At 36.0% G+C, this 27,172-nt stretch overlaps 1 protein-coding gene across 1 annotated transcript in view; it reads right to left on the bottom strand.

Moving 5' to 3' along the window:
* Positions 1-27,172, bottom strand: part of agtpbp1 (ATP/GTP binding carboxypeptidase 1) — a 75,681-nt gene that overhangs the window by 8,336 nt on the left and 40,173 nt on the right. The window contains exons 15-25 of the mRNA XM_073818864.1: positions 25,942-26,025; positions 24,538-24,624; positions 24,276-24,424; positions 23,948-24,035; positions 23,683-23,827; positions 23,182-23,332; positions 21,473-21,653; positions 20,500-20,629; positions 20,288-20,407; positions 17,992-18,168; positions 6,018-6,187 (exon numbers count right to left, since the gene is read on the bottom strand). Of these exons, the coding sequence (XP_073674965.1) occupies positions 6,018-6,187; positions 17,992-18,168; positions 20,288-20,407; positions 20,500-20,629; positions 21,473-21,653; positions 23,182-23,332; positions 23,683-23,827; positions 23,948-24,035; positions 24,276-24,424; positions 24,538-24,624; positions 25,942-26,025 (1,482 nt within the window). The remainder of the gene's footprint in view (positions 1-6,017; positions 6,188-17,991; positions 18,169-20,287; positions 20,408-20,499; positions 20,630-21,472; positions 21,654-23,181; positions 23,333-23,682; positions 23,828-23,947; positions 24,036-24,275; positions 24,425-24,537; positions 24,625-25,941; positions 26,026-27,172) is intronic.

Here is a 27,172-nt window from a genome sequence, read left to right as displayed (position 1 = left end):
ATTGCATGTTGCACTGTCTGGCCCCCCAAAAAAGACACCATCTGGATTTAAAAACTTAAGATTTTAGGACTGAATCATCTTTGCAGTGATTAATATGTTTATGGCATTTGGCAAGAATTCTTTAAACCCTAATTGATGCAGTCTGTCGCTTATTATTTCTCAAACAATCATGTCAAAAGACGTACTTGTGTACACATTTCCAGGATACAATGGCAAGTTTTCTCAGGTCCAAATTTTGAGAGATTGGCCACCATAGTGTCCCAACCTTAACCCCATCGAAAGTCTTTGTGATGTGCTGGACTTGACTTTACATTGCCTGTCCAAAAAAAAGATTGCAAACTCTAATATTTCATTGGACTGTCTTTAGCTTTAATAACATAATGCTTTCATTGTGGCATTGTTTTGACAAAGTTATGCAACATCACAACATTCTTTTCCATTAAAGGATAATTTCACTTTTCAGAATAAAAATTCCTGATAATTTACTCACCCCCATGTCATCCAAGATGTTCATGTCTTACTTTCTTCAATCGAAAAGAAATTAAGATTTTGAGGAAAACATTCCAAAATCCTCATTCCTTGGAATCTGCATTGAAACTGCAATTTGGACCTTCAAACAATTGGCCACCATTGAAGAATGATGAAAAATCCTGGAATGTTTTCCTCTTAGACTGAAGAAAGACAGACCTGAACATCTTGGTTGACATGGAGTGTGTAAATTATCAGGATTTTTTTTATTCGGGAAGCGAACTAATCCTTTACACTGTGTATAATTATTAGGCATGTTGATATGGTGGTCATAACTTTTTTCCAAGCACATTTGACCATTTCCAAACCACATCAATCTTAATAACTACTATTAATTTTGTATTTAATTATTCATAAGTGATATATAATTGTCCATGAAGGCTGGAAGTCTATTACAAATAAAATGATCCCAAAAAAGAGATTTAACTCAGACTGAAAAGCCAAAAATTAATAAATGCCCATGAGAAGGATTCAATACTAATGCAATACTAGAATTTGCAAAGATAAGACATGACCACTGGACAGCAACATGCTCACTGGGTCTGCATGGTCAGAAAAAAACAGGTGGAAATGAAAAGATGCATGTTAACTGCAAAAAAATCAAGAATTACGGTGAAGAATTATATGTAAAACCATCAGGAACCTTTTAGTCTCCAGCGCCACCATTTTTCAGAACTGCAACCTACCTGGAGTCTTCAGAAGTGTAATGTGTCAGGTTTTCAGAGACTTTGCTTGGGTAAAAAAATCCTAAAAAATTACCCTCACTTAATAAGAATAACATTCTGAAGTGTGAAATACATGGAGTTTTTTTTTTTATAGGCTTTGTAGACAGATCAGTTAAGAGTGACTCTTGAAGGACCAGCACCACATCCTCTTGTACCACTCTTTCAAGAATTTATCTTCCAGAATCTGGCAGTAAGTTCTGGGACTTTTAGTCCCAATCTCCTTTAATCTCCTTTCCTGAAAGATGGACTAAAATGAACTCCCAGAACTTACTGCCAGATTCTGGAAGATAAATTCTTGAGTTGTATAAAAGTGATGCTAGTCCTTCAATCGTTACTCTTATCTGTCTATAAGCCTATAAAAACAATCCTTATGTATTTCACAACACTGCAGCATGTTATTCTTATGAAGTGATCATTGTTTATTAGGATTTTAACTCTCTGAGAACCTGACACATTGCACTTCTGGAGATTCCAGGCAGGTTGCAGTTTTGGAAACTGGTGGCACTGGAGACTAAATGGTTCCTGGTGGTTTCACACCTAATTCTTCACCTTATTTCTTAATTCTTTTGCAGTTAATGTGTCTTTTCTTATCCACCTTTTTTTTCTCGCTGTGCTGACCCAACGAGCATTTCGCTGTCCAATGGTCATGCCTTAACTTTGCAAATTCTAATTATTGCATTAGTACTGCATCCTTCTCATGAGCATTCAATCATTGAGAGTTAAATCTCTTTTTTGGCTCATTTTATTTGGAAAATAAATGTGCTTTTCACTTTCAGTCTTCATGGACAATAATATATCACATATAAATGCTTAAATACAAAATTAATAGTAGTTATTAGGATTGATGTGGTTAGGGATTGGTAAAATGTGCATGGAAAAAAAAAATATCACAGTATATCAATATCAAGTGTAAGAGTAGCATTCATGTTTGGCCGAGATCTTGTATTGACCATGGGAGAGTTGAACCACTCTGTAAAGTCGACTCTAGACTTCCAGTAGGGTTAAGATCAGGACTCTGTAGAGGCCAACAGTGTTGGGGGTAACGCATTACAAGTAACATGAGTTACGTAATCAGATTACTTTTTCAAAAAAGTAACGTTAGTTACTTTTTGTTTTCTTTATGCATTTAATTCCATTTTTAAACCAATGTCTGCTGACCTTTGTTGATCCAATTCAACCATACTAATAAAGCAAAACTTACTTTAGATGAACTTTTAAGTTGAACTTTTAGATTAACATTTGTGCTTCATTTTTCTCATTGCTGAATATTATTGAACTTCTTTTTCCTACAGTTCTACTGCACAGATATGAATGTTCTTTTCCTTTAGCCGTAAGCTTATTCATTTCACTTTTTGGTGTGAAAGGGCTTTTACATTTGCTAAAAAAAAAATCGAACCTTTATATAAAATACAAACAAGCAAGCGTTTTTTTTTAAAGTAACGCAAAAGTAATGCAACGCATTACTTTCCATAAGAAGTAACCGTGTGATGCAATTAGTTACTTTTTAGGGACTAATGCAATATTGTAATGCATTACTTTTAAAAGTAACTTTCCCCAACACTGGTGGCCAATTCATAAGTGAAAATGATTTTATTTCACAAATTGGGTCCAATGAATCTTGGTATTGTCATTCTGGAATATGTACATGGGTACATCTTCCGACATGCATGTTAAAAATAAAAAGCTACACACTGCATTAGTTATGGTTTAAAAATGGTTGCTAAACATACAAAATCACTGCAATAAAGCTCCAAATCTAGAGTCTTTAGTATTTTGGGGGTATTTTACAGGTATGTGCCAAAAAAAATTGAATATCGAGGGAAGTCCATTTATTTCAATAATTTGTTTCAAATATTAAAACTTGTATGTTATATTAGTTCACTACACACAAAGTGAAATATTTCAAGCCTTTACTTGTTTCAATTTTGATGATTATGGATTAAAGACAAAAAAAACCAAATCCAGTATTTCACAAAATTTGAATATTTCATGTGACCAATAAAAAAAGGATCTTAAACACATTTTGGCCTTCTGAAAAGTGTGTTAATGTACTGTATTATGTCCTCAGTAATTCCAGCATCAAGGCGGCGTGGCATGGAGGCGATCAGCCTTTGACACAGTTGAGGTGTTATGGTAGCCCAAGTTGCTTTGATATTGGCCTTCAGCTCATCTGCATTTCGGGGTCTCTGTTCCCTCATCTTCCTTTTGACAATACCCCATTGATTTTCAATTGGGTTTAAGTCAGGCGAGTTTGCCGGCCAATAAAGTACAGTTATTCCATGTTCCATTAAACCAGGTACTGGTAGTTTTGGCTTTGTGGGCAGGTGCCAAATCCTGCTGGAAAATAAAGTCATCATCTCCAAAAAGCTTGTCGGCAGCAGGAAGCACAAAGTGCTCTAAAATTTCCTGGTAGACAGCTGCGTTGACTGTGAACTTGATAAAAGACAATGGACCCACACCAGCAGATGACATGGCTCCCAAAACCATCACTGACTGTGGAAACTTCACAATGATCTTCCTCCAGACTCTGGGACCTTGATTTCCAAATCAAATGCAAAATTTGCTTTCATCTGAAAACAGGACTTGGGACCACTGGGCAACAGACCAGTACTTTTTTTTTCCTTAGCCCAGCACAGACGCTTCTGACATTGTTTTTGGTTCAGGAGTGGCTTGACGCATGTAATTCTCCAGCTGTAGCCGCTGTCATGCAGACGTCTGTAATGTGGTGGTTCTTGATGCACTGACACCAGCCTCAGTCCACTCCTTATGAAGCTCCCCCAGATTTCTGAACCGCCCTTGCTTGACAATCCTCTCAAGGCTATGGTCATCCCTGTCACTTGTGCACCTTTTCCGGCCACATTTTCCCCTTCCTCTTAACACTCTGTTAATATACTTCGATACTGCGCTCTGTGACCATCCAGCTTCTTTTCCAATTGCCTTTTGGGACATTTCCTCCTTATGGAGGGTGTCAATGATGGTCTTCTGCACAAAGTCAGCAGTCTTCCCCATGATTCTGAAGCCTACTATGCCAGATTGAGACAATTTAAAGGCTAAGGAAACCTTTGCAGGTGTTTTGCGTTAATTAACTGACTAGATTAGGACACAAGGAGCTTACAATGTTGAACTTTGTCATGATATTGTAATTTGGTGAAATACTGGATTTGTTTTTTATTACCTTTAATCTATAATCATTAAAATTGAAACAAATAAAGGCTTGAAATATTTCACTTTGTGTGTAGTGAACTAATATAACATACAAGTTTCACTTTTTGAAACAAATTATTGAAATAAATGTACTTTCCCTCAATATTCAAATTTTTGGGCACATACCTGTAGTACAAAAAATACCCCATAATGACAACATGAAATAATTTTGTTTTAAATCTTTGCTAATTGATAAAAAAAAAAGACAAAAAATTTACATAAGTATTACTTTGTTGAAGCACCTTTGATCTGAGGAAGGTCTGCATCATGGTCTGCATAATGGACCAAGTTGTGACCTCATAGTATCTGGAAAACAAACGCTGTAGTCCAAAGGAGTTGCTTGTTGTAGTTCTGTAAAAGGGATTTTTTTTAAAACTAAATATCTCCCTTTGGAGTGGACTTTGAGATTTGTAACGTTTTTATGCCCAAACATACACACCACATACTGGATAAAATTCAAACAGTGAAAAAGCATAATAGGACCCCTTTAATAAATTTGCAAAGATTTCAAACAAACCTCTTCCATGTTGAGGTATTGTCTGTAGAATTTAGAGGAAATAATTAATTGAGTCCATTTTGTAAAAAGGCTGTAACAAAATGTGAAAAAAGTGAAGCGCTGTGAATATTTTCTGGATGCAATGTATAACTCGGGACTCCCATTAAATGTAAGTCTATGGGATTTCCCACATCTCCTCAACAAGCTGCACAATTTGAGTCATGATTCATGCCCGCAGCACAAACGCTGCGGGACGAGTTACAAGCCACAGTTAATACTTCAGGTTAAAGGGTTGTTCAAATCTCTAACCCTAATTTTGAGCTCTAATAAATGACCGGTCAATACAACAAAACCGTCAAACGACTCCTGCAGGTTAGCGGTCGAAATCCTCATGTGGCGGCAGAGGAGGCATTTCTCTGCATGCCTCTCTCTCGGTGCATCTCTCTCCTAACGCAATAACCTTACTAAGAGTGATGATGGTTTTATGGCTCTCTTGTTAAGCAGTTAAATGGTTTAATGTGTGGTCTGGTGGTTTGGCTGGTTTTAGTGGGTTTTTAATGGTTTTAATGGTGTGAGGGGGAAGAAACTGGATCCGAGCGAGACGGGCCGAAGGGGTGGGGGGGCAGACTCAAAGTGGATTAGCGGGCGTTTTGATCAGGTGATTAGATGACTATAATGAGCAGAGTGCTTCTCTCTTCACTCAAGTGCGCTGAGCCCCATGTGACCGACATCTCCTCAAGTGGAGCCGGCCATTAGAAGAGGCCTGCAAGATCGTGTGTGTGTGTGTGTGTGTGTGTATGTTGTTATCCATTACAGAAATACACAAGTCGGGAGGGGCCGAAGTACGTTCCCAAGAAGCTTCTAGACTCTAGAAGCTTCTGACATCATGGACATCATGGCTATTATTGTTCTGAACATTGCGGGCTCCGAGCTGCTTAATGTTGTATTGAAATTCGATATGGCAGCTGTTGCGTCCTCTATGGTTTGTGCTGGTTCATGCAGCATGCAGAATAACAGGACGTCCTGAGCTGGATACGGTCACTGTACTGTGTGTGAGCGTTTACCTGGTGATGTTGGGGATGTTGCGGGTGTCTATTAAGTCGTTGTCCATATCCAGCAGATGGGAGTTGTGGTTGTGGAGCTCTAGGGGGGTCGTGAAGCGTCTTAGCCTGAGCAGAGCCAAACAAAACTGACCACCCATTTCCTCCAATTCGCTTGTACCGATCTGGAGGCCCTGGAAACACACAAGGATCACCTGTTAGACGCAAGATTTGTTTGCCAAATGTGACCCTGGACCACAAAACCAGTCATAAGGATACATTTTTGAAAGCTGAATGGATAAGCTTTCCATTGAGGTATGGTTTTTGTTAGGGCAATATTTGATACACTTATCTAAAAATGTAGAATCTGAGGGTGCGAACAAACAAAATACTGAGAAAATCCCCTTCAAAGTTGTCTAAATGAAGTTCTTGGCAATGAATATTACTAATCAAAAATTGAGTTTCGATAAATTTATGGTAGGAAACTTACAAAATATCTTCATGGAACATGATCTTTACTTAATATCCTAATGATTTTTGGAATGAAAGAAAAATTGATCATTTTGACCCATACAATGTATTTTTGGCTTATTTTTCATTGCTTCAAATACAAATGCTACTTATTACTGGTTTTGTGGTATTAACAGAGGACGTCTGTGATTTTATGTCTGGACGTGGGACATGATAAATTACATAAATTAAACAGTATGTATCTAAAATAAAATAATTAAAAGAAGGAATTGATTCAAGGTATATTCCAGGTCTACTACAAGATACAGTACAATATATACATACAAATAACTTTTAAATGTTTATTTTTTTTAAATATACTTATTAACACAAAAACACAAACATGGTAACACTTTATTTTAAGGATCAATTCTCACTATTAACTAGTCGTTTATGCATATTACTAGCATACTAGCAGTTTATTAGTACTTATAAAGTACATGTTAATGCATTATTCTGCATGACAATATTCTAGATGACTTTTTATCAGCCATCAATTGTGTCACATGATCCTTCAGAAATTATTCTAACATGCTGATTTATTATTAGAATTATCTGTGTTGGCAACCTATTTTTTGGAACCTGTGATACTTTAAAAGTTCAAAAGAACAGCATTTATTCTAAATATAGAATATTTTCTAACAATGTAAGTCTTTGCTATGACTTTTAATCAATTTAACACATCCATGCTGAATAAAAGTATTAAAAAAGAAAGAATAAAAATGTACCGACCCCAGACTTTTCTGGACATCAGTGTACATTTTTAGAAAAGAAAAAAGTATCACGATTTCCAAAAAAAAATTAAGCAGCATTGTTTCCAGCATTGATAATAAATCAGTATATCAGCATGATTTCTGAAGGACCGTGTGACATTGAATACTGGAGTAATGATGCTGAAAAACTCTGATCACAAAAATAAATTAGATTTTTAATCTACAGTGCCTTGCAAAAGTATTCATACCCCTTCATTTTTTTTCCACATTTCGTTTTGTTGCAGCATTATGTTAGCCTGGCTATCACCAGACCACGTTATGACTTCGGCTGTGTCCAAATTCAGGGTCTACATCCTTCGGAGGACTCATTTGAAGGATGCTACGTCACAGCGCCGCGACGAAGGCTGTCCAAATTCGTAGGATACTTCAAATGCGGCCCACAAATACGTCCTCCTTTTCCCCGAATTGGAAGGATGGGTCTGGTGGATCCTTTCCCGTCCTACCTATCCCATAATTCCTTTCGGCAGAGAAGCGAGCGGTAGTAATGATGTAAGTTTTTTAAAAACTGGCGTTTCAAAAAACAATTTTTTTACAGCGGTTGTCTTTGGTTTTAGCATTAAGCTTATTTTTTTTTTTAATTTGTATGTTTATATGGTAAAAAACATCACTTCGTAAACTAGCTTCTTTCTTACTGCCTTGTGAATATCCCCTTACACACAGCTAATTTCTTGTTAGTGATTGAAGCTGTTTTTAACGCTTTTAGGGACAAAAGAGCGGTTCTTTTGTTTTGTGCAGTACAGATACTTTTTGCTTTGTGCTGTCTCGGTTGCTAGGCGACAGGATATGAGCAACGGGTAAGGGAGAAGGGTAGGCTGTCCAAATTCACAGACACCTACTTCCAGGTTTTGCGGTCGTCGGAGGACCCCTCCTCCTTCAACCTGGTAGGAAGGATCCTAAGGAGGATGCAGACCCTGAATTTGGACACAGTACCACATGTTCATTTTCTCGTATTTGAGGCGTGGTTTACGAATGCCCAGAGCCGTTTATTGGGCGATACGAATGTCTATCAAATGCGCCTGTGCGTAGCTCATAGCCAATCGTTTCAATTATACCGGATGACGTATGTAGAGCGAACGCCTAAAGTTGCTCTTTTTTTTCAAAATAAACTTGCGTTCTAAACTACTTAGAACACTATACCGTGTCTACACTGGACGCGGCAATTGCCGCACCGCAACAGCTAAAGTCTGTCTACACTGGACGCAAATCATTTAAACTTTTGTGTGAGCACGTCATAAATAGAACGCGGCAGCAGATTACAGTCGGGATTTGCCGTGTCTCGCCGCATCCAATGTAGACAGCATAATAGGTTCTAATGTCATTTGTCGCGTCGGGTCACGCCGCTCGCGTCCGGTGTAGACACGAAAGATAACTTCGCGGCTGCTGCCGTGCTGGATCCATAGTAACAAACTGCTTCGGTGAGTCGCATAGAAGGCGTCATCGTCTTGCTGCTCCCTCCCCGTTCTGTGATTGGTTCCCTATCTTAGGTGAAAATTAGGTCCATGGTTTCCAGACTGACTAGAAGCGTGAATAAAATCGCGCTGCGCAAGGCAGTATGGGGACACCCAGGCTAGCATTATGTTAAACTGCTTTAAATTAGTTATTCCCCACATCAATCTACACTCCATACACCATAATAATGACAAAGCAAAAAACAGATTTGCAAATTTTACAAATGTATTAAAAATAAAACACCGAAATAAGTACATTGCATCAGTACATAACTCAGTACATAGTTGAAGCACCTTTACAGCCTCAAGTGTTTTTGGGTCTGATGTGACAAGCTTTGCACATCTGCATTTGGCAATTATCTGCCATTCTTTGCCTCACCTTTTCACCTCTCAAGCTCTGTCAGCTTGGATGGGGGCTGGCAGACATTTTCTAGAGTCCTAGTTGTTCCAATCGTCTTCCATTATGGATAATGCTTCTGTGAAACCTTTTTATGCAGCAGATTATTTTCTGAACTCTTCTCTAGATCATTGCCTTAACGCAAGTCTGTCACTGAGCTCTACAGGCAGTTATCTTGACCTCGGGACTTGGTTTTTGCTCTGATATGCATTTTCAGCTGTTAGACCTTTTCTGAGAGGTGTGTGCCTTTCTAAATCATACTCATTCAAATGAATTTGCCACAGTTTAACTCCACTCGAAGTGTAGTAACATCTAGAAGCAATCTGAATGCTCCTGAGATAAATTTCGAGTGTCAGGTATGAATACTTATGCAACGGGATCTTTTCAGTTTTTTATTTTTAATAAATTTGCACAAATGTTAAAAACCTATTTTTTGCTTTGCCATTATGGAGTAGGGAGTGTAGACTGATGTGGAAAAAAGTAATTTAAAGTAGTTTAACATAAGGCAGCAACATAACAAAATGTGAAAAAAATTTCGCAAGGCACTGTATACTAAAATAGAAGAATGTTGTTTAACATTGAGTAACATTTCACAATATTATATTTTTAGACACATTTCATTAGAAAATCGTACTAATCACAAACATTTGAGTAGGAGTGGATATATATTTGTGCCATGTTGATTTCCTCAAAAATAATTTGGACAAATGAAGGGGGCAATTTCTGGAGGAAGCAGAAATGTGAAGCTTATTATATTATAACATCATTTAGACTAATTCTTCTTTTAAAACCAGCAATTGTTTGAGCTTTAAAGTTGCTCTTGTAAATGTTATTGGTGTTTAGGGTTTTAGGGAGTACACTGACATTGTAACAAAGTTGTAAAAGTGGAAATAACTTCACACATTAAAGGTTAAGAAGTGATTTTGTCCCATTGTAATCATATTAACAAGCACATTGTTTACATCTTGTGTCTATCGAAGTATTTTAATGCCTAAGAATTGGCTCCATTCACTTCCAAGTACCTGATGGTAACCCAGGGATGGATATATATATATATATTAGGGGTGGGCATAGATTAATTTTTTTAATCTAGATTAAATTTTGGAATTAATCTAGATTAATCTAGATTAAAATGGCTAATTTGAATTCTGCTGAAGGCATTCATAATATGTGTGCTACCCAAATAATGATTAAAAGTAAGTCTTTGAGAATGGATCATAAAGCTCATAAAGCTGTTCTATGATAATTTGTTGATGAAAATAAATTATGTTCAATTAGATGTACTTGTGTTTACTAACTAACTAACAATGAAATTATTTGTTCTACCTATAGATTGTGTTTTTTTTTTACGTCAACACCTACCCAACCCATTACGTTACACCGTACTTTTATTTTGACAGGTTGCCGTGAAGTTTCTGTGTATACAGTATGATATGATGCTAGTTTTCTCAAATGAAACGGTAAAAGTGACACTCACAGCAGTTTGGGCGATTGAGTTTATCTGTTCATGTGAGATGAAAATGCCAAAAATTACCGGGAGCGTCACGTGTGTTTCAGTATGCGTGTAGTAAAAGCTCATCTCCGCCATGCATACATAGCTAGGCAAACGGAACATATCGGATTCATATTAAAACGGTCTTTTTGCATTTCAGTTTTCACATACACTAGTCCATATCGCGATTTGAATTAAGTGACAGACCAACATTTGATTTATGAATCCAAAAAACGACGAATTTACGTGGCATTTCGCTATAGTATATTCGGTTTTTATGAATGGAGGACGACGCGATCCCGTCTGTGTTTTGGCGGAGGAGACGTAAACGCGCGACCATATTCTATAGTCTTTGGTATACATCCGCGTTAAACTATCAAGGTGAAAGTCATCATAGCTTGCGTAGTTTAGACCCAGCTCCCAACCCAAATTTGAGAATAGATTAACGGCGATATTTTTTTATCGCACGATAAGAGTTTCACGTTAACGCAGCACGTTAACGCCGATAACGGCCCACCACTAATATATATATATATATATTTTTTTTAAAAAGACATCAACATCATGAAACAAATAAAGCCCACTGAGCTTAACTTGTATTGAACAAAAAATATTCCATTGACATATATGTTACATCATATGTGATGCTTAGCTGTTCATTAAATAATCAAATAATAATATACATTGCTTTTTTAAATTCTTTTTTGTCACTAGGGTTGTCAAAACTAAAATGTACATTAACACTGCTAATAAACAGTGTATAAATAAAACAACCCAAAGACTAAAGAGTAAGTGAAAACAAAACCAAATTAAACTGCCAAAATAAATAATCATTTCTGCAGGCAAAAAGCTATCTTCACATATTGGACTAATCAAATTTGTCTGTGAAACTAACTAAAACAGTCTGTGGACTAATCGGCTGATCTCTGATGCATATTGCACACTAAACTGGAAAATACTTTCTCAATCTGGTGAAACTGATGATTGGCAGGCTGTACATAACTTCCTCAAGCAAGGGCACACAGGTGTTTTTTATTCAAATCTCTTTGGAAGCAAAGTCGTGTTTACGATGCACTGGGCTGAATTTGTTATTAATGACATCAAATCTTTTAAAGTTTTCTTTGAGGTATTAGTAGCAAGTAAACTAGACTCCCACAAGCTGATTTGTTTTGTATCTGTGAAGTAAACAGCAGTTACTGTATTGCTTTTGGATCCTAATCACATCAGTCAACATTTTCCTACATTTTCAGGTGTTTTCTATAAAGCTGTTCACAGAGACTGCCAAGCCAGTGTTTAATTTTTTTAGTCCCCCATTTCATGTCTTGTTATTTATCAGCTATTGTTTTAAGCTGCTGCTAAATGACATGTAAAAACAAATGTACTGAAAATGGTACTTGACACGTCAGTCAGGCCGTTTCTTCCAGTCTAAAGTGGGCCATTTGTACTAGACTTTGCCATTTGTTTTTTGTCAAAATTAAACTTAAATTAACTAGATTTTTTTTTTAAGGGGATGAAATTAAATTAGGCTAAAAAAGTAAATGCTTTTCCAGCCAAAATACTGTATCTAAACATTCTTAAATCAAGAAGGATTTTCTAGACGAGTGAAAATTATCTTCTTGTTTTCATAAAAACAGTCAAAATTAAGTGGATTTTTGCTTAGAACAAGCAAAATAATCTGCCAAATTTATTTCAAACAGAAAACAAGATTATTTCTCTTACACCATTGGCAGATTATTTTGCTTGTTTCAAGCAAAAATGCACTTAATTTTGCCTTTTTTTTCTAAAAACAAGACAATAATTTTTACTCATCTAGAAAATCCATCTTGATTTAAGAATTTTTATATACTTTGACTGGAAACAAGACACAAATCTAAGCATGAAAAGCTTTTTTGCAGTGTAAACATTTTCAGCACAAACTTTTATTAAAATTAACAGACAGCAAACAATGAGAAGACAAAAGCTTGTGAGCCGTTTCAGATTCAAACATATAGTGGCCACATAAGCAAATATTTGACATTTAATGGCTCTATAACACAGGTATGCACTATAGTTATAGAACTATAGAATACAGGGCTGCTTATTTAATTATTTATGGGTCAATGCATAAGCATTCCACTAATCTACTGTACATTTTCATTTTGTCACTGGTATATTATTTTATAAATAGTGGGCAATAAGAATCTTCAGCCATGTTCCTTGAACTCACAGAGACGCCATTATGTGTCCTACAGACAGGAGACTGTGAGTCACTATTACAGACCTAAGACGACTGCATCTTTTACACATGGCCTACAGCGCCATCTACTGTTCACATTCAGCATGAAAACCTGTCATTTTATATTAATCATATTTAAACATCATTTAGTTAGATAAACAAGCAGTGGTCATCACTTTTGACAGTTAGTGAACTGGAATACATCTTTTCAGCTCAGTGGATTCTGTTAGTGTCCACGAAACATTTTTTTAAGCATGCAGCTACATTGAATGACACTGTCATGATGCTAATGCTTCATTTAACAAATATTTGAAGGGCTTAATTAAATAGGTTATGCTACATTAAAATCGGTCCATGCACTTTCACATCCATTCCTTTATTCTTTTTAACAATGATAAGGAAAAACAAAAAACAAAGAGTTGTTGTACTGAATGCCAAAAATGAATTTAGATCTGCACACACAAAATATAGTTGATTTCAGATTTTAAGTATGACTTTTCACACCTATATTAAAGATTTTAATAATATACAGATTAATCATTTTGATAGCTTTCTTTTGCCATATAAGATCTACTGTAACCACTGCAAAAAATGCTTTTCTTATTTAGATTTTTTTGTCTTGTTTTTAGCCCAAATATCTAAAAATTCTTAAATCAAGAAGGATTTTCTAGACGAGTAAAAAATATTTCCTTGTTTTCAGAAAAAATAAAGTCAAAATTAAGTGCCTTTTTGCTTGAAACAAGCTAAATAATCTGCCAATGGGGTAAGAAAAATAATCTTGTTTTCTGTTTGAAATAAGATTTTTTTTTTTTTTGCTCACCCCATTGGCAGATTATTGGCAGACAAAAACCCACTTCATTTTGACTTTTTTTTTTCTTGAAAACGAGAAAATTATTTTTACTCATCTAGAAAATCCTTCTTGAATTATTTTCGTTTTCAGAAAAAAAATAAGCCAAAATTCTGCCAAAAAAAAAAAAAAAAAAAAAAAAAAATTCTTATTTCAAACAGAAAACAAGATAATTTTTCTTACCCCACTGGCAGATTATTATACAGAAAAACACACTTAATTTTGACTTGTTTTTTTCTGAACAAGAAAATAATTTTTACTCATCTAGAAAATCCTTCTTGATGTAAGAACTTTTAGATATTTTGGCTGGAAACAAGACAAAAAAATCTAAATAAGAAAAGTATTTTCTGCAGTGATTATATCTTATTTGGCCAAAGTAAACTAGCAAAAGTATTATCTTTTATTAATATGTATATTATTCAAATGTTTAATATAGGTGTCAAAGTCATACTAAAAAATGGAAATGAACTATATATTTTGTGCACAGGGTTTTGTGTGTACAGATCTAAATTCAGTTTTGGGATTCAGTACAACAAGTCTTTTTTTGTTTTGTTTTTCCTTATCATTGTTAAAAAGGAATGGATCCAAAAATGCATGGACCAATTTTGGCTGGAAACAAGACAAAAAAAAATCTAAGAAAAGCATTTTTAGCAGTGATGTTTATCTTGCACTTTTTAAATCAAATGAATGTTTCTGGAACCAGAGAGGACAGAGCACCCAGGGGTTTTTCCCTTCTTTCTTCCATTAAAAAGTCAACCGTTCTCACTCCCAAGATGTCTGATACTGCTGCCTGTCTAAATGTAGTCCCCTCACTCAGGCATGGATCATGGGAAATTTATCCATGTAAAACTATAAATTGAGGTAAAATTTGTGTACAGCCACAATTAGTTACATACAGTAGACCCTGACTCTTACTGCCAAATGTAATACTTGGGTTGCTCAAAGTATAACCTATTGGAGCACAGGCTACTTTTTAAGTTGTTTGGAATAGTTAGGTTTAGGGTACAGCAACAGCTGATTAAATGCAAAGTAAATTATACAGTGTTGGCTAAAATTATTAGATCACTTGTAGTTTCACCAGCTAAAAATGGTTTAAAGTCAGTTATTTCTATATCTTTTGCTGTAGTGTGTCAGTAGGAAATATCAGTTTACATTTACAAACATTCATTTTGCCATTAATCGTAATAATCCAGAGATCTGATCTCACCATCATCATCCAGTCTATCTGGCATGACATGAAGAAACAGAACAAACTGAGACTAAATCCAGAAGAACTGTGGCAATGTCTCCAAGATGCTTCAAAAAAACTACTATGCGCAAGTGCACGAAGGGCAAAAGCTGCTTTAAAGGCAATAGATTGGTCACATCAAATGTTGATTTAATTTAGTTAATAGAAGTTCATTGATAAAGAAAAAAAAAAAAAAAAAAAAACACTACGCGTGCAATGGCCTTTCTGGAGCGTTCAGCTACAAAACTGCATCTCCAAGATGCTTCAAGAAACCTACCTGCAAAGCTACAGTACTGTTAAAACTTTTAGGCACTTGTATAAAATGCTGTAAAATGAGGATGCTGTCAAAAAATTATGTCATAAATACATAATCTTTATCAATTAACTTCTATTACTTAAATTAAATCAGCATTTGGTGCGACCATCCTTTGCCTTTAAAGCAGCTTTTGCCCTAGGTGCATTTGCGCATAGTTTTTCAGGTAGGTTTCGTCACTGCAAAAAATGCTTTTCTAGCTTAGATTTTTTGTCTTGTTTCCAGCCAAAATATCTAAAAATTCTTAAATCAAGAAGGATTTTCTAGATGAGTAAAAATTATTGTCTTGTTTTCAGAAAAAAACAAGTCAAAATTAAGTGCATTTTTGCTTGAAACAAGCAAAATAATCTGCCAATGGGGTAAGAAAAATAATCTTTAATTTTTCTTACCCCATTGGCAGATTATTTTGCTTGTTTCAAGCAAAAATGCACTTAATTTTGACTTTTTTTTTCTGAAAACAAGACAGTGTTCAAGCATCTTTGTCACAGTTCTTCTGGATTTAGTCTCAGTTTGTTGTTTCTTCATGTCATTCCAGATAGACTGGATGATGATAAGATCCAGATCTCTGGATTATTACAAATAATGGCAAAATGAATGTTTGTAAATGTAAACTGATGTTTCCTACTGGCACACTACAGCAAAAGATTATAACTGACTAGAAACCATTTTTTAGTGTTCTAATACTTTTGGCCACCGCTGTATGTCATCAATTTATGATACTTTTTTAAACAAGCAAATATAAAGATATTCTGAAAAACTTACTTTATGATCATAAAACATTTATGCTTTTTGAGAGTCAGATTTCTATTAAAATCTCAAAGCAATGGGTTACTGGCTACATAGGTAAATAGACGCTAGAGGGCGCTTTTAAGTGACACTAAAATATGCTCAAATTAAAAGAGTAAAGAATAAAGAAAATGTCAAATGTTTGAACTATTAAAAAAGAACAACATGGGTACAAAAGTACATGAACCAAAATGATTTTGCCTTTTCAATACTGAGTAAAAAGCTCACCCAGAGTTTGTAGACCTGCCAAAAATATAGAATGTTTTAGTCACCATTTAATTGCATTCAAGTTATTTTAGAGTTTTTACAACTTCACTGGTATTAGGGATGTCAGGATGGTTTTGGAAAGGCTATGGGGTAATTATTTTCACTTTATGAAGCTGGTGAAAATATTTTCGCATCATTTTTTAACTCCGGGTTAAAAAGGGATGTTAAGGCCTGTTAAACAATGGGTTAAACAATGTGAAAAGGGCTAAGCACCATTTTTAACTGTGGGTTATGAACCCCATCAAATCTGAATTACAGTGTCAAATGAATAGAGCCTGAACTGCAAACACAGGGTAAAGTGCGTCATCTCCGTCTGGATGAACACTCAACTCAGATGGCTGAATTTTATCACAAACCAAGCTGTTGTTCATTCCAGCCAAGAAACACCCTGCCAAGACCTTGCCATATCTTTAGATAACTTCCCTATCTCACCCACACAGAGAGCCAGGACCTTGATGCCACACTGGACAACTTTTATTTGCACCCTGCATATGGTTAAAAACAATCCTGTGTTGTTAATTTTAGGATAAAGTGTTTTTTATTCTTTGTGTGTTTCCACAGCATTCACATGGGGTTACAATGTGTTACATTTTGAAAGTTTCTTGTCTCTCTTTTTAGTGTACCCTCACCCTGTGAATGGATATTGAACATCCAGTGGTCAGTATGAGAGAATTGTACTTAAAGCATCAAATTTTAACTGCTCTAATACAAGATACACAACTTTGTATGGTTCTGTCAAGCAGATAAAAACACAAACATGATGAAGAGGACATGTGGCTTTGCATGGTTAAACAACATACTGCTGTTATCACTTAGGGTGTACTCACTTTTGTTGCCAGCTATTTTGACAATAATGTCTGTATGTCGAGTTATTTTCAGAGGACAGTAAATCTATACTGCTATACAAGCTGCACATTGACTACTCTAAAATATATCCAAGTTTTATTTCTATAGTATTGTCCTTTGAGAAGATATACTAAAATGATTGCTGAAATATGAGGGGTGTACTCACTTTTGTGACATACTGTATATTTTCTTGCTTCGTTAAATAATCATTAAGATAAAGGTGGAAAGATGGAAAAATTGGCATGGCATTCTGTGGTTTATAATTTTTGATGCCTCCAAGACTACCAAAATTCATCGTCAAGACTTCAACAAAACTTTTATGTTAGCCAACTAGGTAACATTGACAATCACATTGATGTATGTCCAGAGTTTAATTCCCCCAGTCAGAGTTCATAACAATGTCTAATGAATCGCAGAACACCACATGATGTTCTCAAGGCATTAAGATACATGTATAAACTTAAATGTAAGTCAAATAGAAGACTTGCGCTGCCCCGATTGGGAAAGTAAAGTTCAATAAACCAACCTGAAAACTGTGACACTGACCCTGGGCCATCATTGAACCCTGGACTGTACTCATTGAAAACACTTTCTCATGGCACACATGACGTCAGATTCCTGTTTGTTAATGTCGATTGTTTCCTGCCCCTGCTCTGAATATGAAATAATTGAATAACAAGAACCAAATGGTGATTCATATGCTGAGTGTGCTTTTGTTCTTTATCTGCAGTTGTCTTAGTAACCTGATATTCTTTTAAAACTTCAGCAGTGAGATTTTTTAAACCTTGAAAATATTCCTGATGAAAAGAAGGCTTTAAATTAAAAAGTTTTTTTTTTCAAATAACCGTTGTCTGTGTAAGAATAGCCACCCCTCACCTTGTATTTGCCTTGGTCACAGCCGCACAGCGTGCTCTCCATGGTGTAACTGCGCTGCACTCCGATCTCCCTCCAAACCACCACACGTGCCGTGGACTCTTTGGAGCGTTCAACTACAAAACTGCAGCTGGACAGGCTGAATGCTGGAGCCATTTGAGACAGCAGCTTTGGGAGAGTCTAAAACAAATGATGCACAATGAGCAGTGACTTTCACATTCTTCAACTTCAAGTAAATTTTAAAAAGGCTAATTTACTAGACAATGTCAACACTGATAAAGAGTAAACTTTTCATACATGATCATTTTCCGCTGTCATTTTGCCGCTTAGAATTAAACTCTTTATGCTACCGTACCTTTAAAAGAATATTGCACTCAAAAATGAAAATGATGCTATTTAAAGGTACAGCTCCAAATATAAGAATATCATGAAAAGGTTTTTTTTTTATTGCAACTTATTTACAAAAGTTAAACTTTCATTTGTTCTAGATTCATTACGTAATTAATTATGTAAAGTGAAACATTTAAAAAGTTTTTTTGTTTTAATTTTGATGATTATTGTGTACAGCTCATGAAAGTCAAAAATCCAGTATCTCCAGTATCTAGAATATTTACATTTGAGTTTCATTAAATGACCATCCATACAGTATAAATCCCACACATCTCTTGTAATTTGAAACCACACAAATGGTGAAGACTGCTGACTTGGCAGTGGTCCAAGAGACAATCATTGACACCCTCCACACAGAGGGTAAGTCACAAAGGGTCTTTACTGAATGGGGTGGCTGTTTATAGAGTGCTGTATCAAAGCATATTAAATGCTAAGTTGACTGAAAGGAGGAAATTGGGTAGGCAAAGGTGCTTGAGAATAGCTTGAGAGTATTTTCAAGTAAAGCCGATTCAAACAATTGGGAGATCTTCACAAGGAGTAGTCAATGCAGCCATCTACCAGAAGATTTTGAAGCAGTTTGCTGACAAGCTTTATGGAGATGCTGATTTCCTTTTCCCGCAGGACCTAAGCACCTGCCCACAGTGCAAAAAACACTTCCAAGTGGTTTGCTGGCCATGATATTACTGTGCTTTATTGGCCAGCCAACATGCTTGACCTGAACCCCACTGAGAATCTATGGGCTATTTTCAAGAGAAAGATGAGAAACAGTGGATCCAACAATATACAGACAACCTGAAGGTTCAATAGTGCCTCAGCAGTGCCACAGGCTAATCACTTCCATGCCACACTTCACTAACGCTGTAATTTGTGCTAGGAGCAAGTCATTTGCTGTAATATGTGCTGCCGACCAAGTATTGAGTGCGTAAATAAACATACTTTAAACAACTTGAACTTTTCTGTTTAGCAAATCCGTTTTTTGATTGATCTTAGGAAATATTCTAATATTTTGAGATACTGGATTTTTGACTTTCATGAGCTGTAAGCTCTAATCATCAAAATTAAAACCAAAAAAAAAAAAAACTAGAAATATTTTACTTTACATGTAATGAATCTAGAATATATGAAAGTTTCAGTTTTTGAAAGAAGTTACAAACAAAAAATGAACTTTTTCATGATATTCAAATTTTTGGAGCTGCACCTGTACATGTCCTCATGTAATTCCAAAATCTTATGACTGACTTTTTTTCTGTAAAAATAAGATAGTGGAAGAATGCTTAATTTGTTTTTGTCTATATTATGTTTGGAGAAGGAGGAATGCTGCCTATGACCCCAAGAACACCATCCCCACCGTCAAACATGGAGGTGGAAACATTATGCTATGGGTGGTGTTTATCTGCTATGGGGACAGGACAACTGCACCACATCAAAGGGACGATGGAAGGAGCCATGTACCATCAAATCTTGGGTGAGAACCTCCTTCCCTCATTGAAAATGGGTCGTGGATGGGTATTCCAGCTTGACAATGACCAAAAAAACATGACCAAGACAACAAGTGAAGCACATTAAGGTCCTGGAGTGGTCTAGTCAGTCTCCAGACCTTAATGACTTGGAAAGGATCTGCAAAGAGGAGTGGGCCTTTCCTACGTAAATTCTGGTAGCCAACTACAAGAAACGTCTGATTTGTGATTTGAAGTACTAAGTCATGTTTTGCGAAGGGGTCAAACATTTATTTCACTCATTAAATGCAAAATCAATGTATAACTTTTTTGAAATGCATTTTTCTGGATGTTTGTGTTGTTATTCTGTCTTTCACTGTTAAAATAAACCTACCATTAAAATTATAGACTATAAAATAATTACTTTCCCCACTGTAGAATGGTTAGTATATGAAAGTGTGGAAATATGTTACCCTATATCCAAGGTCCTCATGTAGGTCACAGGTGCTGGTCTGCCACACAGTCTCCTTAATACTACAACCGTACATGAACACATTTTTCTTCCGTGAATGTCCGTGATAGTCGCAGAAGACCTAAACACACACAGTAAACAGACAAATACAGTGCTTTTGTCTTTATACAGTTTAAACAGAGTTCTCTCATATAGAGTGTAATGCGCTCTCACCAGTGGAGTTCTTCCTGTAGCTCTGAGGTACTGCAGGAGACCCTTGGCATGGTAAATGGTGGGGTGCAGCTCTGCATTGGGGCTCTGCCACTGTCTGTTCAGATCCTCCCCACTCAGAGAACAACGATGACTGCAGATTAAGAGCAAGAAGATTGTAGATATGTGATTACAGAAGAATGATGGTTCTTTCTAATATTGGTAACACTTTCATTAACAGTATTAAAAAACCTCACATTATCTGCATCATTTTAAAGGTGCCATAGAATGCATTGAAACAATATTTTAAAATGTTCTCTGATATCTACATAGAAGGTATATGGCATAGGAAAGGGCAAAAAATCTCCAGAAATGGTTTTACAGGTCCATTTACAACCCTAGGATTTGTCCCTAGAATGAAATGGTCTGTTATTGCCTTATTTGGAAGGTCTGTGAATATTAATGAGGAGCTCAGCTCTGATTGGATGTTTCACAGAGCTGCTCATCTTAATAGCTGGCACATGAAGGAAATATATATTTAATTACAGAGTTCAAGCCGCTTTTAATAAGCGGTTTGTTGAATCTGCAGTTTTGAATACGGGGCATTTTACTTTCACTATTATCATACATTTCTCCGTTTATGTGGTAAGTGAAATCTTATGTACTGCTATGTAACAGGCTAGGTAAACAGTTTTCCATTTTATGGCACCTTTAAATACACAATGGCCATATCATACATGTATTCAAACTCATAAAGCTTTCAAAGCCTGCGAAATCATGTAATATGATGCACAGATCTGGGACGGGTTGGGGCTGCATTAAACACGTTAATATTTTTAACACACATTAACATGAAATTGACAGAAATTAAATAAAATATTCAACCTATTTTCTTGAAATCTCAAAATGATCTGTATCATCAACAGTATCAACAACTTTAATCCATTTGCAGAACCACTGTAGAACGTGAAGATGATTTTGTTAGCTGTTGACATACTTTCCATTAATGACGCCATCAGGGTTGAGCATGGGGATGATTTTGAAGATGTAGCTTTCTCGTAGACTTTGGGCTTGAGGACTGCAGCTCATGAGAAACTCCAGACTGCCCTTCATCACCCAGCTAGAGTTAGTCTCTCCAGGATGCACCCGCGCAGACAGGAACACCACTGGACGGCTTCCTACAAACACACACATACACACAGAAGTTTACATCCCCTTGATTCTTAATACTGTGTTGTTACCTTAATAATCCACAGCTGTGTTTTTTGTTTAGTTATAGTTTTAGTGAAAGTATTCACCCCCCCATCCCCATATCATGTTTCCTTCTGAAGCATCAGTGAGCATTTGAACGCTCTGTAATGGTTGCAGACGTTGTCCTCAGTTTGAGAAATGGATCTTAAAATCATACAGTCATTGTTGGAAAGGGTTCAAATACACAAAAATGTTGGAAAACCAAATAATTTGTTGAATTTCTTCTTTTCTGAAGAACAGCAGGCAGTTTAACTTTTCAGGACAAACAAGGGACACATGAACAACTATCACTATAAAAACAAACAACAAAATAAAAGAATAAACTTTTGAACCAAGTCATTTTTTATAAGTTATTAACTATTATTTTCTCTTGTGGACTATATGTAATCATCTTTTATGTAAAATATATTATTCAGGTCAGTACTAAATAAACAGTATCATGCAGTTTTTTGATACCTCTTATTTTGGTAAAATAATTAACATTTAGCATATTTTGAAAGGGGGAAGTAATCTAGCGACTCCAACTGTACAAGCAAAAATGCATGGGAGATTGCTTGAATGAGTGTATGCACAGGTGCATTCAAGAATGCATGGGAGGGTGCCTGAGTGCCAGCATGCACAGGTGGGAGAGTAAGAAAGTGCATGTGTATACGCTAGAATACATGTGAGTAAGTGTTTATGGAAAAGTGCATTTCAGAGTGCACAGCAGCCTGCGTAAGAATGTGCATTTGTTAGTAACAGTGTTTATGAGCAAGTGTGTGCTTGGAAGGGTGTATGGACATGAGATATGAGAGTGTACTTTAGAAAGTAAAGGGCATGAGAACATGCAAGTGTTCATTAGAGAGTGCACTGAAGCATGAATGTAAAAGTGTTCATTAGAGAGAGTGATTTAAGTGCGCATGTAAAAGGGTAACAGAACACATGCAAGTGTTAATCAGTGAATGCATGTGAGAGCGCATGAAAGTATGCAACAATGTTATGTTTAGAAAGTATGCACTGGAGCATTAAAGACACATTATAATTAAAGCATGCTTCTGAGCATTTGAGTGTTTATAAAAGTGGATGCATGCAATAGTGTGAGCATTTGAGCCTGCATGAGGACGCATGTAAGAGTGTTTATTAGACTGCATGTGAGCTTGCATGAAAGCGAGTCCATATAAGCATGTAAGAAAGAATTCATGAGAATGCATGCACTGTAAAAAAACAAAACACAATTTGTTGATTCAACTTTGAATAATTGGTTTCCCTGCTGCCGTAGTTTTTTTTTTAAAGTTGAATCAACTCAAATATCTAAGCTGTCACTTAGTACAACTTAACATTTCAAGTTGACTAAGTTGACTCAACAAATTGTTTTTTACAGTGTGTGTTTAGCAGAGAGTGCATCTACTGAGCAGACAAGCTATACTTCTAAGGCTGTATGTTTATCAGGGATGTTCTTGTGTGCATGTTACATACTGAACTGGCTGATGTGGTCGTCGCTGGAGGACTCTGGCATGGCTGTGATAGTGAGCAGGGGACAGCCGTTTCCTCCCAGGGTTTTACACAGATCATCCTGTCTGTAGTAGATCTGAGCAGTACGCAAATCACTCAACTTCTGCAGATGCATCTAAACGAATGAGAAACGTAATCAAAATGAACTGAGATAGTCATAAAATCATAGTATGTTAAAAATACCATGCCATATGTGCTCTACTGATATCCATTTTCTACTGGATTTCCAAAGTATGCATACATGGCATGCTTACTGGGCTTATATTGCCATATTAAACAAGTTGTGCACAAAAAACACTAGTCCACAGCTTTAACCGCAATGCTAAATATATAGGTAAAAATGGCTACAGTACATCCTAGTATATAATAAGCAATTTGATTTATAAGACACTTCTAGATGAGACACATTCAGGTATTACTGCACATCAGATGAATCAGTTTAAGGAGGGTAAATTTGTATAGTACCATCAGCATTGAGTAGGTGTATGGGTAATGGTAGGCAAAGTAGCAAACATCATCTTTATGCTGAAAGGTCACAGTGAAGGTTAAGGTGAAGTACGATTTGCCCTTTTGACCTCCGGCTGCAATGGAGCTTCGTGAGAAATGATTCCTGGGTAGACAACAAATAGAGGTCAGCTTGAATTCTTCCTGAAATCATTATTGTATTTCCAAAGCATTATAACCCATAATGATAATGTATAATCATGAAACATGGAAAGATGGTCTTTACTTGTAGTAACAGATGTCCGATCCTGTTCTAACCCAGTGGGGGTTGCCGTTGATGGCGTCTTGTACTGAGTACATGAGCACTTGCATACCTGTCACACCACAGACAGAAATCAGAAATCTGACAAACCAACAAAAATAGGTGAAAATTCTACAACCCCTATTCATACTCTACATAAATATGTGAACAAACTGGCTTCTAGCTCTAGCACTATTCATATGAGTAATCCAGGTTCATGGCTCAGACATTTGGAAGCAACTATTGTCATTGACATCTGTGTTTGTGTATTTAAGAAGAGTATATTTCTGAACTAATGCTTTAAATGACCCACCATAATTGAACTGGCTGTTAGACTTCTCACAGTTGATTATGTTGAATCGATAACGAACGCCAGGACGCATATTGCCCACCTCGAAATAGAACCACTGGTGATAGTGATTACTATTGATATCGGAGTTCAAGATCAAGTCGTACTCAAACCTGACGACAGAAACAGACAACAATACACAGAACTGAAAAAAAATAAACAGCTTTTTCATTTTATGAAAAGCACATTTATGCAAAAAAGGCTTAAAATTGAACTTCGCACATACTTTCTGACTTGTATTGCTTTCCGTAGGTTTCCAGACTCAAACTTAGAGTTGAACTTGAGAGACTCCCCGTTCTCAATAACTGGACAACTGAAAGAGTTTTGAGAAGAAACATACTGTAAGACATTTTTACATTGAAGATTCATGTTTGAATAACTCAAAGAAACAAAAGACAAAGCCTGGATATGTTTAAAACAATAACAAACTCACATGCACCCAAAAATTTTCACGTTTTGTTGTGTTGTTGCCTTATGGTAAACTGCTTTAGATTACTTCTTTCCATTTCAATCGACACTCCATACACCATAATGACAAGGCAAAAAAATGATTTTTGACATCTTTGCAAATTTAGAATTTAAAAATAAAAAACTTCAATTGCATTTTCATACCCTTATCTGAAGCAGTTGAAATTTAGCTGAGGAGCATTTTATATTGTTTGCTGATGTTTCTACATTTCGAGTGAAGTTAACCTGTGGCAAATTAAATTGAATGGTATGATTTGGAAAGGCACACACGTCTTAATAAAAGGTCTAACAGCTGAAAATGCATATTAGAGCAAAAACCAAGCCCTGAGGTAAAAAAAAAACAAAAAACTGTAGAGCTCAGACACAGGATTGCATTAAGCAAAAAGCTGAGGAAAGAATGGCAGGAAATTGCCAAATTCTGATGTGCAAAGCTCATCCCATCATACCTGAAATCACTTGAGGCTAAAAAGGTGATTCAACTAAGTACTGAGTTAAGGATATGAATACTTATGCAATGTTAAGTACATTGCATAAGTATTCATATCCTTAACTCAGTACTCAGTGTTTCAGTGTTTTGCTTTTAATAAATATACAAAGTTGTGAGAATTCTGTTTTTGCTTGGACATAATAGTGTATGGACTGCAGATTGATGTGGGGAAAAAAGTAATTTAAAGCAGTTTAACAAAAGGCAGCAACATAAAAGGTGAAAAAAAAAATTAAGGGGTATGGATACTTTTGCAAGGCACTGTATATGCACTGCACTATATACCAGAGTATATGACTAATTAGTATAGTTTTAAATTGTGCAGAATGCAGCTTTATGATAGAGAATAGGTGTTCATTTCAAACTAAAAAGAAAATAAATAAATATAAAATAAGAACAACAACTATATTAACAACTATAATCTTTATTATATAAAAGGACCATTCATTATTTTATAATTGATCATTATTGGTATTATAAACTTGTACTTTGTTACAAAACTGTATATTTGAAAACGGCAATAAAAATACTTACCTAATACCCCTAATGCTAGTTTTTAAAATAAATATTTGCTTGATCATGTCAACTTGAGCTCAACTTAAGCGCACTTGAATTTGTTTAGCGTATCCTAGAAGACACTTTACTTCTGTCTCAGACATTGCATGTGTGCACACTGACCTCTCATTGTCCAAGTCATATACAACTTTATCATGGATGTCACTGGGGTGAATGAGCCTCTCAATGTCCTGGAAGATCTTCGTTCTGTTGAAAAAGAATGTCTTAAGTCAATAATTTGTTGAAAAATAGATATTCTGTAATTTCGTCAACTTTCTTTCTACCCCAGAGCACAAAATTAGATATTCTGAAGAACCTTTTTCCATAAAAAGCATAGAGTGACCAGGGGCTGTCTATAAATTACTTATTTTGGTCTGATTGTCACATAAACAAGTCTTCAGAAGATTTAAAAAAATAGTAGTTAACATTTGAAGTGGATCAAAACCTTTCATCAAAGTTGTCCTAAAACCAAATCAATATCAGTTCTTGTCTTAGGACAACTTTTTTTGATCCACTTGGACAGGTGCAGGTCATATAATTAGAATATCTTCAAAAACTTGATTTATTTCACTAGTTCCATTGAAGAAGTGAAACTTGAATAATGTATACATTCATTCCACACAGACTGATATATTTCAAGTGTTTATTTCTTTTAATTTTGATGATTATAACTGACAACTAATGAAAACCCCAATTCAGTATCTCAGAAAATTAGAATATTACTTAAGACCAATACAAAGAAAGTATTTTTAGAAATCTTGGCCAACTGAAAAGTATGAACATGAAAAGTATGAGCATGTACAGCACTCAATACTTAGTCGAGGCTCCTTTTGCCTGAATTACTGCAGCAATGCGGCGTGGGATGGAGTCGATCAGTCTGTGGCACTGCTCAGGTGTTATGAGAGCCCAGGTTGCTCTGATAGTGGCCTTCAGCTCTTCTGCATTGTTGGGTCTGGCATATCGCATCTTCCTCTTCACAATACCCCATAGATTTTCTATGGGGTTAAAGTCAGGCGAGTTTGATGGCCAATTAAGAACAGGGATACCATGGTCCTTAAACCAGGTACTGGTAGCTTTGGCACTGTGTGCAGGTGGCAAGTCCTGTTGGAAAATGAAATCTGCATCTCCATAAAGTTGGTCAGCAGCAGAAAGCATGAAGTGCTCTAAAACGTCTTGGTATACAGCTGCGTTGAGCTTGGACCTCAGAAAACACAGTGGATCAACACCAGCAGATGACATGGCACTCCAAACCATCACTAACTGTGGAAACTGTACACTGGATTCTGTGCCTCTCCTCTCTTACTCCAGACTCTGGGACCCTGATTTCCAAAGGAAATGCAAAATTTACTTTCAC

This window comes from Garra rufa, chromosome 15 (assembly GCF_049309525.1).
Source record: "Garra rufa chromosome 15, GarRuf1.0, whole genome shotgun sequence".
Lineage (NCBI taxonomy): Eukaryota > Metazoa > Chordata > Actinopteri > Cypriniformes > Cyprinidae > Garra > Garra rufa.
The sequence above is the reverse complement of the archived record's forward strand: the minus strand, read 5'-3'. Positions and strand labels throughout refer to the sequence as shown.